The following is a 16,200-nucleotide window of genomic DNA, read 5'->3' as shown; positions in this document are numbered from 1 at the left end:
GGCCCCATGAGTGTTAGTGCAAGAGGTGGTTATGAGTATTTTGTAACCTTTATTTATGACTATTCCAGATATGAGTATGTATTCCTAATGCATCGCAAGAGTGAAACCTTTGATAAATTCAAAGAGTTTTGTGCGAAAGTGGAAAACAACTAGGTTTAGTCGTAACGAAACTTCGGTCTAATCAAGATGGGGAATATTTATCTGATGATTTCTTAAGATACCTCATAGAGAATGAGCTTATATCCTAGTTAGCCGCACCTGGCACTCCACAACAAAATGGCGTGGCAAAGAGAAGAAATCGAATGCTATTAGACATGGTATGTTTGATGTTAAGTTATTTGAAGCTACCAATATCTTTTTTTGGATATGTTATACAAACGATTTGGTATATTTTAAATAATGTGCCAACTAAGGCAGCATCGAAAGCCTTATACGAATTATGGCATGACAAGAAGTCGAATCTTAATCATTTTAAGATTTGGGGATGCCTAACCCACGTACTAGACAAAGATGCAAGGAAGTTTGACTCACGGATAGAATTATGCATGTTTGTAGGATATCCGAAGGGAACAAAGGGTGGTTTGTTTATAACCCAAAAGAAGAAAATGTTATAGTGTCAATTCATGCTACTTTCCTTGAAGAAAGTTACATGAATGACTTTAAACCTCAGAGTAAAGAGGTACTCGAGGAAATTTTGAGAAATATACAAAATCCTATTGAAACAATTTCAAAACCAATTCTTAATAGTAGGCCTGCAAATGATTAGTAGAATTGTAGCACCCCGCTTGACGAACCCTTAGTGCCTAGTTACCGTTTAGGGAAATAAGACAGATGAGATAAGTTTCGAATATGTATAATGTTAGAACTAGACTTAGTATAAGAACCTTTTGAGCACACCTGTGATGCCTTGATATTGGCAAACACTATGTAACACTCCTTACCCGAGACTGTTGCCAGAATCAAGCACGAGGCATTACTAAACTTATTCTATCCCTTAAATAGGTTTAAATTGTTTATTTAAGCATTTCGAATGTATCGCCATTCTCGTCAGAGTCGCCTAAAAATTCATATATTGAGTTCAAACTCGAAATTAAGATCTGTAAATTTTTCCTGAAACTAGACTCATATATCTATCTACTAATTTTTTTCATAGATTTTTTACTTGGCCAATTAGTACAGTTTATTATTTAAAGTTTCCCCTGTTTCAAAACTCGACTGCACTAACCTCTTGTTACTATGAACCATGTTTCTTCCTGTACAAAATTCATATCACTAAGAAGTTTCTTTCTATTAAAACTAGACTCAACAAGGATTATAACCATATAAGTTATACCTTATAATTAGTTTTTTACAATTTATGGTGAATTTCCAAAGTTGAAAAAGGGTTCCAGAAATCGCTCTGACCTGTTTCACTAAAACTCAGATATATCATGAAATATAATACCTTTACCTATTTTTCTTATTCCATAAGAAAATAGACATAATAAGATTTAATTTCATATATTATTCATCTTCAAACTATGTTTATGCAATTTTAGTGATTTTTCAAAGTTACGTCATTGCTGTTACTTGAATCTGTTTTAGGTTACTTTCACATTTTCATAATTTTCATGTGATAATCACCATTCAATCATACATATTAATAAACATGCATATCATCGGCCATTTTATTAGCTAATCACTAGCAAGTATTTACACATCATTCATTGTTCATATTATACCAAAAGTGGCTAAGTTTCTATACATGCCATACACAAAACAAAACGCCTAATTATACCGAGTTATTTCTTTGATAGTGTGATCGGCCTCCGACGTTTCCTTCGATCCCCGAGTGGCTAGATAAGTAATATAAGAAGAAGAAAATAAAGAGATTAAGCACTAGGCTTAGTAAGCTAACAAGCAAATAAATCACAACATTCAACATAATGGATAATTATGCATAATATCATCTAACATCATAAATTTCTTTACTTCTCAATTTCTATCTTCTTCTTTATTCCCTTACCTTCTTTCTTACCGACCTTTCCTTTTCATAAGTATAATCTACTTTTCCTTTGCTGTTAATTCACTGTAATTTAACTCGTATCCTGACCCGTTGAACCACTCGGAATACTAAGGATACTAGGGTCGTTCCTGTCTATCAATATCCTGCAAATGCCATGTCTTTGACATGGACTTACATGAATTATTCCTGTCTCCAATGCCATATATAATATGGACTTACATGGCTCAATCCTGTCTCCAAAGCCATATTTCTAATATGGACTTACATGGCTCATTTCGCTCGTCATCTCACAACCCTAATATCCCGACATTCCTAGGGTTCAACCGGCTTTCTAACACTTTTCCTCTCATCACTTCACCTTAAATTCGACTTTAAATATTTTCATAACATAAATATATAAATGCTGAAATTGACAATAATAATGTAAAATAAAAGAATATTGCATTTATTTATCAGTAAACTTACCTCGATACAAAATGTGACTAAACTTTACAATTTAGTCCTTTACTTTTTCTTTTCCCCGATCTACTCTCGAATTTCGCTCTTCTTAATCTGTAATAGAAAATTTAGCTTATTTAATATCAACATTTATCAAAACAACCCTTTACTCAAACTTTGGAAAAATTACATTTTTGCCCCAAAACTTTCACATATTTGCACTTTTGCCCCAAGGCTCGTAAATTAAACTTCATCCTATTTTCTTATGTTTTATGACATGCTGATCATTTTTCCCTTCTATGGTAACATCAAATTCACACACTAACATGTACTTATGACTATTAGGTATTTTTACCGATTAAGCCTTTTACTCGTTTCACTTAAAACTAAGTAGCACAAGTTGTCTAACATAATTTAAAACCTCATATTCCATCATAAAACATCAAAATACACAAATTTCACCTATGGGTATTTTTCCAAATTTGATTCCTAACTTAAATTATTGCTAGCATAAGCTTTATCGAGCTAGGGACTTCAAAACGTAAAGATCATTAAAAGCGGGCTTGGAATCACTTACTATGAAGCTTGAAAGTTGAAGAAACCCCAGATATGGAGAGAGGTAAGGTTCTGCTGGTAACTTGAAGAAGATGATACAATTTTATCATCTTTTTACCTTTTATTAATGTTAATAACCAAATGACCAAAATGCCCTCCTTACTAAACTTTCAAAAATTCCTTCCATGTCCTAATTTTTCCATGAACTTAAAATTGGTCAAATTACCATTTAAGATCTCCTAATTAATATTCCAAAATAATTTCATACTAAAACTTCTAGAATGCAAGTTTTGCAAATTATTCGATTTAGTCCCTAACCTCAATTTAAGCACTTTATGCATAGAATTTTATCACGAAATTTTCACACAATCATGTAATCATACCATGAACCTCAAAATAATAGTAATATATATATATATATATATATATATATATATATATATTTTACCCTAAATTTGTGGTTTCGCAACCACTGTTCCGTTTAGGCCCTATTTCGGAATGTTACACACTAGGTTGGCACAAAGTGATAAGAAGTGTGTTAGGTAAGAAAGGATTCTCCGAAAAGCTCTAATGGCACATAGAGTGGGCGGAGTCCGTAATGGATAAAGCCTTTATAATGCGAGTTTAAATCAGTAGTGCAAAGTATCCTATAAGGTTAGCTTTGAGCTAGTCAAGATGGAAGAAACAATAGTCAGGAACCAACCAAACAAGAACCAAGATAGTTAAGGACCAAAGGTAAGTACTCGATTAGTTTTCTTGAAAATTGTAAATTTGGATAAGACCATCCAATGATTGATGTGACATTTAACAAGTTTCAATAAAAACTTGGGTTGAGTTAAGTGTTTAAGATATGTTAAGAAGAAAATATTTTCTCTCTCTTCCTTTTCTTGAGATAATAGGGCTAGAAGAAAGGTGAGGTACTCTTCTAAGCTAAGTCCTTAAAAGTATGGTAAAGCCCGATGTTTGGGCAAGCTCTGAACTTAATAAGTAAGCTAAGTGTTACTTCAAAAGGTGAAGTGTTGTCCACCCCAATGATGCTCTTGGCGTGTTAAGTAGGCGTATAACTAGTATTGGATTACGGCAAGAAATTGTCTTAGAAAAGAATAACTCATTAGGAAAAAGAAGCTTAGTAAGGTATTAAGGAAACTCGGATAATAAAGTCGTCGCCAAGAAGGCATGACGCACCAAATGTGATTTGTCCTTGAAAGGGTGGTGTGATTTAGATTGGGCTGCTTGTTCGTTAACTCAACATTCGCTTACTAGTTGGCTTGTCTTTTTGGGACAATCTCCTATTTCTTGGAAAACTAATAAACATCATACTGTTTCCTGTTATTCTTCTGAGGCTGAGTATAGGTCTATGGCTTTCGTTACTTGTGAGTTCAAGTGGCTAAAGGCCTTGCTATTGAGCTTAGGTATTCATCATCCTAAAGCAATTACTTTATTTTGTGATAGTCAATCTATACTGCATATTGCACAGAATCTCATATTTCACAAGCGTACTAAATTTATTGAAGTGGATTGTCATTTTGTTAAGGATGCAATCCAGGATGGGTTGATTGCACCATCTTATATTCCGACCTCCATTCAATTGATTGACATTTTTACAAAGGTGCTTGGTAAACTGCCATTTGAATATTTTCTCAGCAAGTTGGGAATTTATGATCTGTATGCTCTAACTTGAGGGGGTATTAGGATATTATTATAGGATATTATATTTTAGCAATTTAATTCCTATGTAACTACTATTATATATTCCTTGAGGTCTATTAATAAAATTTAAGAGAACCTAAATCCTAAGTCAAATTATTAAAAAAAACATAAAATATTTCTAACCTAAATTATTAAAAATATAAAGTTATATATATAACACTTTACAAAAACACAATCACACAAAATAGCTCCTTATTTAATCTTCCCTTCATTTTCCCTTTGTTTTATTAATTTTCATTTTTTTTTTACTTTATTTCCTTCTAAATTAAAGCAAAAAACCCTTTTACACACTTTTGATGAGTTGGGTTACTTGTTTTACCCCAAGAGAAGTCAAATTGAAATTGATCTCACTTTTTAAACTGTTTTACAGATTGGCATAAAAATCATCAAAGATGAAATTGAGAAACGTAAAAACTGAATCTTAACCCTTTAAATTCTAATATAAACAAACATATATGGTCCAATAGATGTTGAAAGTTGCATCTTCCATCATGTGATTGAAGTAGAAGATGATGAAAAAGATCACTACGGTTAAAGCAATATGCCCATTTACTCATACTGATGGATGTTTAGCCAGGACTTGAAGCTACATCTTCTGTATTTTGATTGGAAAGGAATGGATGGATGCATGCATGTTCCTGCAAATTTAACGCATTTATTTATATGAAATTATTTTCAATACTTACACTAAATTTGAAGTTGTGTCGAGTCAGGACAAGTTATTGTTTGTTTGCATTCATAGAATCTTTTTCACTCTACCTATAACAGGCGTCACCAACTTGGAGACTTCAAATTCTACATCAACTAAATCATGGCTTTTACCAATTAAGCTTACAATAGTCGACAAAAATTCTCTCTATACTAGCACAATCGAGCTTCGGACAAAAGAGTGGTGCTTGGTAATAAAATCTCATCTCCACCAATCGTAGACATCGTCCCACGTGGGACATCGGACCCAACCAACAACCTATGACATCATGTCTTGTTTCTTCTTCATCCCCCTGTTCCCTCTATTATATAATTTCCACTCTGCTAGTTCTTGGTGGAAAAAGTCTAAACTCAGTACCAATATTTGTTTCATTTCATGAACATGGATGACTCTTCTGCTTCATACATCCATATGGTAAGTATTACATAGCAATTTCCATAAAGTTATAGTTGTTTCCAAGATTATCATGTATGTATGTATGCATTTATGCAGGTGCATCATCTGATAGAAGAGTGTTTGATATTCAACATGAGCAAAGAAGAGTGCATGGAAGCTTTGTCTAAGCATGCAAGTGTTAAACCAGTCATTACTTCAACAGGTTCGGTCATATATATATATAAATTTGAACAGAGATGGTAGATTTGAACTCTTAAAAAAGACTAGAAATTATAATATGATTCTGAGTATGTATGGTTTTTGATGAACAGTTTGGAATGAGTTGGAAAAAGAGAATAAGGAGTTCTTTGAGGCTTACACAAGAAACAGAGACCAAAGAGCTACAGACATGGAGAAAAGGGGAAGGATCCAGTTCAGGGTTAATGCATACATGAGGGAGAAAGGAAATAAGGACTAATTTAATGCATGATCTATTAGCTCAAAATCAAGATTTAGACTTGTTTAAGTAGTTCTTGATCCATAGTTGTAGAGTTTGTATAAGCAATAGCCTCCATAGCAGAGGTGGTCCAAAATTTTAGTTCCTACCTGGTGTTGAGCCAACGGAATCTAAGGTAAAACCCTCACCGCTCGCTGTCAGGTCAGCTTTGTTAGAACTTGCCTTTAGTAAAAAAAAAAGAACAAAGTGTATATATTGTAATAAAATTCATTACATTTGCAAAGGCGATTTAACTTTTTCTTTTTGGGGGTTCTGTTTTGGGACCATTTTCAATTGTCACAGTCTGAAGCTTTTTCTGAAAGGAGGGCTCAATTTATTGTCTTTTTTTTTTTAATTTGCTGTGATTCGGATGTAAATGATGCGAAGTATGCGGTTGAGAAAGCCAAGCTGTGGAACAAAAAAGAAAAAGAAAGCCAAGTTGAAGAAGTCATCCACCATGGGTCAAAGATGGTAAAATACATCTCTTCTTGGGTTGAGTAATAATAGCAAGATTACTGTTTGAATGCGAGGAAAGTGACCTATGGTGCGTCCAAAGTTTGACTTTCTGAAAACGAAGGAAATTTAAAGGGAATAGAGAAAAATACTAGCTAAATGAGAATAGGGAAAATATCTAGAATTATACTTGCTTTTGGGGGCTCATTGGAGAAACAAAGGGTTAATTCTTTTGTCCTTAGCCACCAGCTTTTGCGGTGCATCAGTATGAAAGCTATGGTTCGAAGATTGTTATTTGGCCACTTTTGCCATACCAAGTCTTTAATCCTTCTCATGGTAATCTGCATTCTACGGGCACTGATTGTATAGGTTTCTACCTAATATTGGTTTTAAACCGATATATTCGGTTTCGATTAAAATTTTAATATTTTTCGATTATTTTGATATGTTTCAATTTGTTTCGGTCAGACGAATGTATAATGATTTATTCTAATTGATGCAAATTTTAATATTTTTCAAATTAATTTTTATTTTTATTTTAATCATTTTAATATTTTTATAATTACATTTAAAATTAATAGTTATTAAATTAAATTATAGAATTAAATTAATAATTTTAAAACTTATATTTAGATATAAATATATTTATCTTGGTGTAATTGAAATATATTTGCATGCATATATAATATACAATATATTTTTTACTAAAATAATCTATAATTTGTTAAAAACAAAAATTGAACTGTAAATTCATATGTGAAAAATATTTAAATATTTTTATGATTTATCAAGAAAATAAATATTAAACATTATATATGCGTGTGAAAAATATATAAAACATTAATAAACTTAAAATGATATGTTAAAATATATCATTATTGATACATATTAATACCAAAACAAAAATAGTACGCCCATCACTACAGTAGAGACTACCTTAATCCTTATACTATTCTTTTCTTTTTTTTTCTTTTTTTTGAATTTAAGATGTTTTGATTTTAATCTAAATTATAATTTCAAACACAATAAAATTGATAAAGATCTTTTCAAATATTTTAATTTGAGATTTTAACCCAAAGTTAAAAATGTTTAAATTTTTCACTTCTGAAAAAAGTGATTTTTAGTTAAATTACTTTTGTATGGGTAAACTACTCAGTTTGTCACTAACTTTTAGGGCGTTTTTATTTTGGGACCAAAATGAAATCCTTGCAATCTCGTCATCCAACTTTTATGGCATTTTCATTTTAATCATTCAACCATTAAATCTCTAATAATGGTTAATCATACACACCACATCATAATTACACTTTTATTTTGGCCAAAAAAAAATCCTTTTTCTAAGTATTGATTGAGGTAAAAAGAAGAAGATTAAAGTGAAAAGATTGTAGAAATAAAAATAATACATTAAAATTGTCAAATTGTACTTGTTTATTGCATTGTTAAAAGTCTAAATTTTATTTTAGTATTGATATTTTAAATTTAAAACATCAAAATAAATTAAATAAATTGTTAAATTGTTATTGTAATATTAAAATTAATTAAATTAACTAATTTAATCTCCTTCTAAATTTTTAAATTTTATGTTATGTTTTAAATTATTCTTAATGAAATCAACTGAAATATCTGGGATTTAATAATTTTCTAAGAAATTTAAATTTCTTTTGATTATATAATCTTAAATATTTCATACTAGACTAAAAGAAAAAAAATCATTGCAATTAATTAAATTAAGGGTAAATACACAGATAATCACTCAACTATCAAATATTTTTATTTTAGACATCCAAAAAAGAAATTTACAATTTAAACATCTATGTTATATAGTACTATCATTTTGATTACCCGTTAAAATGATAAACAAAAATCTTACGTGGTAAACGGAAATCTGAAACCCACCTCTCCCTTTCACCTGCCTACTTGGTGCTTCCATTGCCTCCCTTTGGGTGGAGATGAAGCTGACGAAGAAATCCAAGAAGGTTCGGCTCTGCGTTCTTCTCTTGTTTTATTTTCTGTATTCTTTAAGGTGAATATTATTTCCATGGATTTATTGATTGCAGTTTTGTGCTTTAATTTGATTGGATAATGAAAAAGAAAGCATATCTTTCATTGGTAATCAATAACAAGCATAGATAATATAGATACTCCTTTAAGGAGTTTTTGATAATAGAGTAAAACACTGGATTAACATTCTTACATGCTCTCTTCTCTTGTTTTCCATTTCCTTACCTATTTATTGTTTTTATAAATGCCAAACTCAAAAACCCCTAGTCTTAAGTGACAGATTTCCTTTGAGACTCATCCCTACATATTGTAATTCACTTGATTCTTATGCTTATTCTTAGAAACATAGGGTTTCCAGTGGGTCTTCCCCGAGCTGAGGTTCGCTTTTTGCAAACTTGTTCAAATGTTTCTAAGTGTGGGGTTTGTCGAAACGGCGAATGATGAACCAGACAAGGTCGTGTGCGGGGAAAGATGGAGGGATGGCAATGGAAGCACCGAGCAGGCAGGTCAAGGGGAGAGGTTTCATTTATCATTTTAACAAGAGTAATCAAAATAATTGAACTATCTTACCTGAGTATCTAAATTATAAACTTTTTTTTTTTATTTTGGGTGTTTAAAATGAAAATGTTTGATAATTGAGTGACTATCTATGCAGTTTATCCTTAAATTAAATGATTATTCTTCCTTTTATAAAGAAGTGAGGAAAAAATTATTAATTTTGTTTGGCATGGAAGATAAAATTAATTAATCAAATTATAATTATAGATATTTTTCTTACTTTTAGCTTAATATGAAAGATTCAGAATCATATAATCAAAAGAAATTTGAGTTTCATATACAATTATTCAACATAACTTATTTGAGTTGATTTTAGTTTGAAAACATAAAATAAATTTTCAAAATTAGACGGATACTAAATTAATTAATTTTAATATTATATTAACAAATCGGGTGACATTGACAATGGATAAATTTTTTCAATAATTTATTTAATTGATTTTTATGTTTTGAAATTTAAAATTTTAATATTGAAAAAAATTAGAACTTTTGGGAAAGGGTAGACAAGTAGAATTTCACAATTTTTAAAATATTATTTTAGTTTCTACCACTTTTTCACTTTAATCCTTAATTTTTTTTTATCCTGAGCAATGAAAAAAGGATTTTTTTTTGAGTGACCAAAATGAAAGTGTAAACATAATGTGACGTGTATAAGTAATCGCTGTTAGAGATTTAACGGTTGGATGACTAAAATGAAAACATTCTAAAAGTTGAGTGACGAAATTGCAAGAATTTCATTTTGAGTGTAATGACCCGATTTTCGTTGATGTAAGAAAAGTTAGTGTTGAGATCAAATTTATTAAACTGAGCTATTCAAAAATTTAATCAAACAATTACAAAATGATTATGAAATTAGTGAATAGAAATATTATTAAATTAAATGAGAAATAAAATTATTTACTAATTAATTAAATAGAATATTAAAAATAATACAGCACTAAACTATTTAGTGAACCAAACAAGTGTAAAATGATGTTGAATTTTTGTAAGGCCTTAAGTGCCAATTGAACTGAAGTGAGGACTTAATAGCAAGATGACCATTATTATGATGTGATTAGTGGATTAGCATGGCTTAGTCCATTGATTTCCACTAAGTTATAAAAGGTAAGATCATGACCCTTGATTTTTGTTTTAATTATGGATTACTAATTTATTTAAGTATATGTGTGTGTGTGTGTGAAGTAAGTGGGAGAGAGAAGTTTACATTTTACTTTCATTTTATTCTCCCATAACCGTATAAGAGAAAGGAAGAAGAAAGGTCTCCTTCCCCATAATCGGCCATTGATGAACAAGGTTAGCAAGCCATTCTCTTTAAAATTTTGGTTTGATTTTTAGTTAAAATTAGTTTATGAACATATTAGATTTCTCAATTGTTAAGCTACATTCAAATTGTAATAGTTGAGTTTTTTAGCGAAATTAAAGCGTGAAAATGGAGAATTTGTAAGTTGTTAATGTCAGTTTAAATGATATGCATGCTAGAAATAAAGTAGAAAATGTTGGGATAAGGTTTAAGAATTCGTGTTTATTAGTATCAAAAAGTATTTTTGAGAAATAAAAAGCTTATTTTAACAAATAAAATGTCCATTTTAAAAAGTATTTTAGAAAAGTGATTTTGAGGAGTAGTTTTGAAAAGTTTAGTTTAAGATTTGAGTATTTAGTATTACTCTCAAAAGTACTTTTGATAAATAAAATGTTTATTTTAAACATGGTGTTATAAAATAACAAATAAACATTTAAATAATGTTTAATTTAATTAATATTATGATATTTTAATAAGAATATAGAAAATAATTTATTATAATTTTTGTTAATATTTTAATATATGAAAAATAAATTTTAAATATTTTTTAAGCAATTAAACCAGAGAAAGGAAAGTACCATATGTTAGAGGGGTAAAAATGTAATTAAATTGTCAAAAGTGCTTTTAGGATAGAAAAGTTGAAAATTTTAACTTCTTCATACAGGGAAAAATGCTTTTCAAAACCCAAAAAATTCTTTCAAAAGTTGCTTGTTTAACATTTCTTTTGCTTCAAAAGTGTTTTTCTATATCAAAAGTACTACTAAACACAACCTTAAATGATGTTTGTTGAGAAAACTATTGTTGAGCATTAGGGATTATATTGTAAAGAATGAAATTTGCTAAAAAAAGATGTTATGGATTGATAGTTTGAAGTTCCTAGAGAATAAATATGAAGTTGAATTTTGATTGGATCGAGTAAATAATGTGATACAAGCATTTTAAAAAAAAAAATTGTTTATAAAAGTTTGCAATTATACTTGATTTTGGTTACGGTGTATGTAAATAAAGAGATCGAATTGTGGAGGTTCAAAGATGTAAATAAACGAAATTGGTTTGTGCGATTCATATTTATTTCCTTTACTTAAGTCTATTAAATAGTTTTTGTTGGTTTTGGTTGGTATAATAACTGTTAAGTGTTTTTTTCGAATTTTATTTACCTTGATATGATTATTTATATTAATATGGGAATGATGATACTTATGAAATTTCGTATAAATAATTAATGTAGGAAACTTTTTTATTAAAATAATATGTTCATTCACTTATTTTAAGGGAAATGGTAGGTTATTAGGTATACACCATGTTGAAAATTATGAAATATTATGCTTTGATAATGTTTCAACCCGTTGGTTCAAAACCTTTTTTTGGTAAAAAAGATTACAATATTAAACATAAAACTAAAGCAGCGTAAAAGTATGATTGTGATCAACCAGCAATAAATTCTGTATTGATATTAAAGGTTCTTCAAACAATAGTAGTAGTTTTGGCCATGCAATCAATAACTTTATTTTGTGATCTCGGAATATGGTGGATTTGTACTTTCCAGTTATGACATATAAGTTGATGGATTAAGTGTAACTCCACCGTCTTACTATTGGCAAAGCCACCAACTAAGAGGGATTCTACTATAAGTGCATTATCACACTCTAGATCTAACCGTCTAAATCCTTTTTCCGGTGCTATGCTTAGTCCTTCTAAAATAAATCTTGCTTAAATCCTAAATATTATGTTCTTACCAATAATCATTGAGTAACCACACAAACAATTTCCATCTAAATCTTTAAACATTACTCTAATAGAGACGTTGGAACTATTTGATGATGTCACCCCATCAATGTTGAGGTTAATCCATCCTTTCTCTAATGGCAACCAATGCATAATACTGGCCATAGGATTAGGTTAAAGTAAATTAGAAATCAACATTGCATAACTCCTCGCCCAATTAAAACCTCTATCCTGAAGATCTTGTACACAATAATGGCTATTAGAAAAAAAAAACAAAATAATTCTAATTTTTCCATAGCAACTAGCCTAAAGTGGAGAAGAGCGTCTACCATTCAATATCCTCGCTACCACAGTTCCCTATATTCTACATATTCCATAGGAACCAGTCATTTAGAAGCATTGAAAAGAAGATGATTTAATTGCTATTTAGACCTTAAGCCATTTTCTAATTAAAAATCTATAACGATTAGACTTTACAATTTAGTCTTTAAACCTTAATTGATCACTAATTCAGCTAAATTATGTATCCAAAATTCAATTCACTTATATAATAAGTTTGTAATTACTTTTATTTAATATTTACGGCCTTGGTTTACGAAAATAGGGTCTCAAGCCTGTAATTTTTGGCACCATTAGAAATTAGGTCTTTACAAAATTAGTCTAAGTTGCTTCGACAATGAATGTGGCGTCTCACATTCGGACTCGACAATCGAATCAGGTGTTACATTGGGTGATTAAAATAAAAACGTCCTGAAAGATGGGTGACCAACTACGTCCTTTACTCTTCTTTGTTAAATCTTCTATTTTACAACATAATCTCTAACATAGACATTTTATATTTTCAAAAGCACTTTTTGACAACAATGATAAATACGGTCAAACTTTTCAAAAGTACTTTTCAACTTTAATGATATATTAGCCCTCAGTACATTTTGCTTGTTTGATTAAAATTAAAGTTCAATTCAATCGATAGCACATATTCAAATATAACAAAAGGTAATTAATAATATTATAGAGTAGACTTAATTTCAGAAAGAGTAAATTATTGGAATTAAAAGTAAAGTGATTAAAATTTAAAAGGTGAAGTAACCATAAAAGAATATGCTTTATAATATAATAAGAACAAATGGGTGAAGTGTGCATGGGCCGGGCTACCAAGCCAGGCCTGAAGGCCCGCTCGAAATGTGGGAGGGTTTGGGAAAAAATATAGGCACGAAAAATGGGCTTGGGCAAAAAAATAAGGCCCGTTTAAAAAACGAGCCAGGCCTCGGGTAAGACATTTTTGGCCGGAGCCTGGCCCGGCCCTGCCCGAATTCACTAAAAAAAAATTTAATTTTTTAATATTATTTTCTTATTATTTTCTCCCTATTTTGTTACTATTTTACTATTATGTTGCTACTATTTTGTTGTTATTGTTTGATTATTATATAAAACTTATTTATATTATTAATTTTTATTATTATTTTAACGACATTTGCTAATTTTGTTATTATTTTAGAGGCATTTGCTTGTTAAATTGCATCTATTTTAGTGTTACTTAAGTATACATATTTTTTAAAATTTATTTTCAATTTGTTGAGAAATATTTATTTTGATTTTTTTAGTATTTTTGATGGTTTATATATATATTAAAATTATATAAAAATAATATAAAAATTAATATGGACGGGTCGAGTCGGGTTCGGGTTTTAATATTTTTATTCGGGCGGGGCTTAGACAAAATTTTAGGCTTATTTTTTGGGCCAAACTTGGAGCTAACAAAAGGGCCTAAATTTTTAGTTGGGCCCAGCCCGAATCTGGTCCGGCCCGGCCATGCAGAGGTGAAAGTCAGAAAGATGCTTTGCTTTGAGTAAATAAAAAATTCTTCTCTTGGGTTTGGCTTACAATAAGAAGGATGAGCGACAGCAGTAGTTACTTTTTTGAGATGGAAGTAAGTAGGTTTGAGATGGAAGTAAGTAGTTTCATAAATATTAAAAGGGATTTGATTGAGATGAGAGAGGACGGACGAGAAAGGTGATTCGGATAAAAGAGGCGATGGCATTTGGTGGATTGGGCTCTTTGGGTGAGGGGCTTCAAATTAGCTAAGTTTGACAAAGCATCAAATTTGGGTTTCAAAGACCGCACATTTTGGGATCCTCTTTCTTCGTTGCTCGAAGGGGTTTTGATTTTGAACTTTTCGCGTTCTCCCTCTTTCCATTTCGTTATCATCTTCTGCCTGGGTTTTAGGGACCAATATACCAAAGAAAACCTCTCTTTTTTCTCTCTCTGTAGTCATGGAGTCTTTTGCTACGTTACACTGCCGTCACCAACCTCTCCACCTCTCTTTCATTCACCACCGTCCCTATTTCCATAAACCCATCTTCTCTCTTTCATTCAGGGCTTCGTCTTCGTTCAAATTATCCTCCATCAGGGCTTCCTCTTCCTCCACTCCCTTCTTTGAACCCCCAAAGCCTTCGCCTTCGCTCCTTAAAACCACCTGCATTACCGTCACCGCTGCTGCCGCGCTTTTCTTCGCCCGCTTCTACCAGAAACCCGCTCTCGCCGCCGTGACGACACCCATCGTGGAGACCGCCACGAGGGAATCGATGGTCTCCTTAGAAGAGCAAGAGAAAACCCTGGTACAAAAATTAGGGAAGACTCCGAATGACGTTGAAACGCTGCGGTCTCTGATGGAGGTCCGGATCAAATTAAAGAAACTGCAGCAAGCTATCGATGTTATCGAGCGTTTGATTCGTCTCGAACCCCAAGACCCGGAATGGCCCATGTTAAGAGCCCAAATTCATAGCTACGCTGGCAATTTCGAGCTAGCCAAGAAGGAGTTCGAAGAAATATTGGCTAAAGACCCAGATCGGGTGGAAGCTTTTCACGGCCTTGTAATGGCTTATTCGGATTCGGGTCAGAAATTGAAAGAACTGGAAAAACGAATTGAAGGGGCAATGGAGAAGTGCAAGAAAGAGAAGAAGAATAAAGATTTCAGGGATTTCAAGCTATTAATCGCTCAAATTCGGGTCATTGAAGGGAGACATTCAGAAGCTTTGAAGGTTTATGAAGGTTTGGTTAAGGAGGAACCAAAGGATTTTAGGCCATATTTGTGTATGGGGATTATCTACACGTTACTGAAGAAGAAAGCTGAAGCTGAGAAACAGTTTGAAAAGTTCAGGAAACTTGTTCCTAAGAATCACCCTTACAGGGAGTACTTTGTTGATAACATGATCGCCACTAGGCTTTTCGCCGAAAAAGCCGAAAGGGAAGGTGCAGTGAAGCGTTGAGTGTCTAGGGGTTTATTCATTTTCGGAGATGAAGATTCATGTTCTTACAAAGAGGTCCCTTTTTGTTTTTTTTTTTTTCCTTTTAATTTCCTTTTATTTCTCTTATTTTTCCTACCGTTTTATTCAATGTTGCATTACATAAGTTTTTTTGGGTTTAGTATAAAGTTAAACATTGCTTAGTTGAGCTAAGCTTATCTATTATGGAAGTTAACTTCAAGCTCCTGTTATCCTATCTATTTGTTATACAAACATGTATATAAATGTTTCTTCGTCACCGGTGATTACCATTAAAAACAACAGTATAATCTTGAATAATAATTAAAAATGGGAAAACTTGCTATTGCTATCGATCCTTGAATTTCTGGCGTTGTTAAAGTGATGACTTTGAAGTACCTCTGAATTTGTTGGCAGCTTACCCTGATTGTGAAAATTACATTGCTGTTACCTTTTAGATTAATTGTGGTGAAATAGTGATACCAATGCATTGTGTTACATAGCCATAATACAATGGTTGATTAGTCATTGTGGTACTTATGGTTGTAAATGAAGTGATGAAGCCGTGGTTCATGAACAATCCTACCAATATATCCTATTCCTAACCTAGGA

At 31.4% G+C, this 16,200-nt stretch overlaps 2 protein-coding genes and 1 long non-coding RNA gene across 3 annotated transcripts; all 3 read left to right on the top strand.

Annotated features, from left to right (window-relative positions):
• Positions 1-5,633: 5,633 nt before the first annotated feature.
• Positions 5,634-6,532, top strand: LOC108459444 (uncharacterized). Its single transcript, XM_017758810.2, has 3 exons — positions 5,634-5,831; positions 5,910-6,015; positions 6,125-6,532. Exons 1-3 carry the CDS (start codon positions 5,793-5,795, stop codon positions 6,268-6,270), a joined length of 291 nt encoding a protein of 96 aa, XP_017614299.1. The 5' UTR covers positions 5,634-5,792; the 3' UTR covers positions 6,271-6,532.
• Positions 6,533-8,576: 2,044 nt separating this feature from the next.
• On the top strand, positions 8,577-9,414 carry LOC128291440 (uncharacterized). The gene is made up of 2 exons (XR_008281228.1): positions 8,577-8,717; positions 9,084-9,414. It is a non-coding gene; the product is annotated as an uncharacterized LOC128291440 (long non-coding RNA).
• A 4,788-nt stretch (positions 9,415-14,202) lies between these two features.
• Positions 14,203-15,843, top strand: LOC108457921 (protein SLOW GREEN 1, chloroplastic-like). Its single transcript, XM_017757132.2, has one exon. It carries the CDS (start codon positions 14,599-14,601, stop codon positions 15,592-15,594), a length of 996 nt encoding a protein of 331 aa, XP_017612621.1. The 5' UTR covers positions 14,203-14,598; the 3' UTR covers positions 15,595-15,843.
• Positions 15,844-16,200: the final 357 nt, after the last annotated feature.

Source organism: Gossypium arboreum, chromosome 4 (assembly GCF_025698485.1).
Source record: "Gossypium arboreum isolate Shixiya-1 chromosome 4, ASM2569848v2, whole genome shotgun sequence".
NCBI lineage: Eukaryota > Viridiplantae > Streptophyta > Magnoliopsida > Malvales > Malvaceae > Gossypium > Gossypium arboreum.
Note: the sequence above shows the minus strand (reverse complement) of the source record. Positions and strands in the feature narration are given on the sequence as shown.

Coding starts and splice junctions, on each gene's coding strand:
- LOC108459444 (XM_017758810.2), top strand. CDS start 5,793: ATGAACATGGATGACTCTTCTGCTTCATACATCCATATG. Junction 5,832..5,909: donor CTGCTTCATACATCCATATG/GTAAGTATTACA, acceptor GCATTTATGCAG/GTGCATCATCTGATAGAAGA. Junction 6,016..6,124: donor ACCAGTCATTACTTCAACAG/GTTCGGTCATAT, acceptor TTTGATGAACAG/TTTGGAATGAGTTGGAAAAA.
- LOC108457921 (XM_017757132.2), top strand. CDS start 14,599: ATGGAGTCTTTTGCTACGTTACACTGCCGTCACCAACCTCTCCACCTC.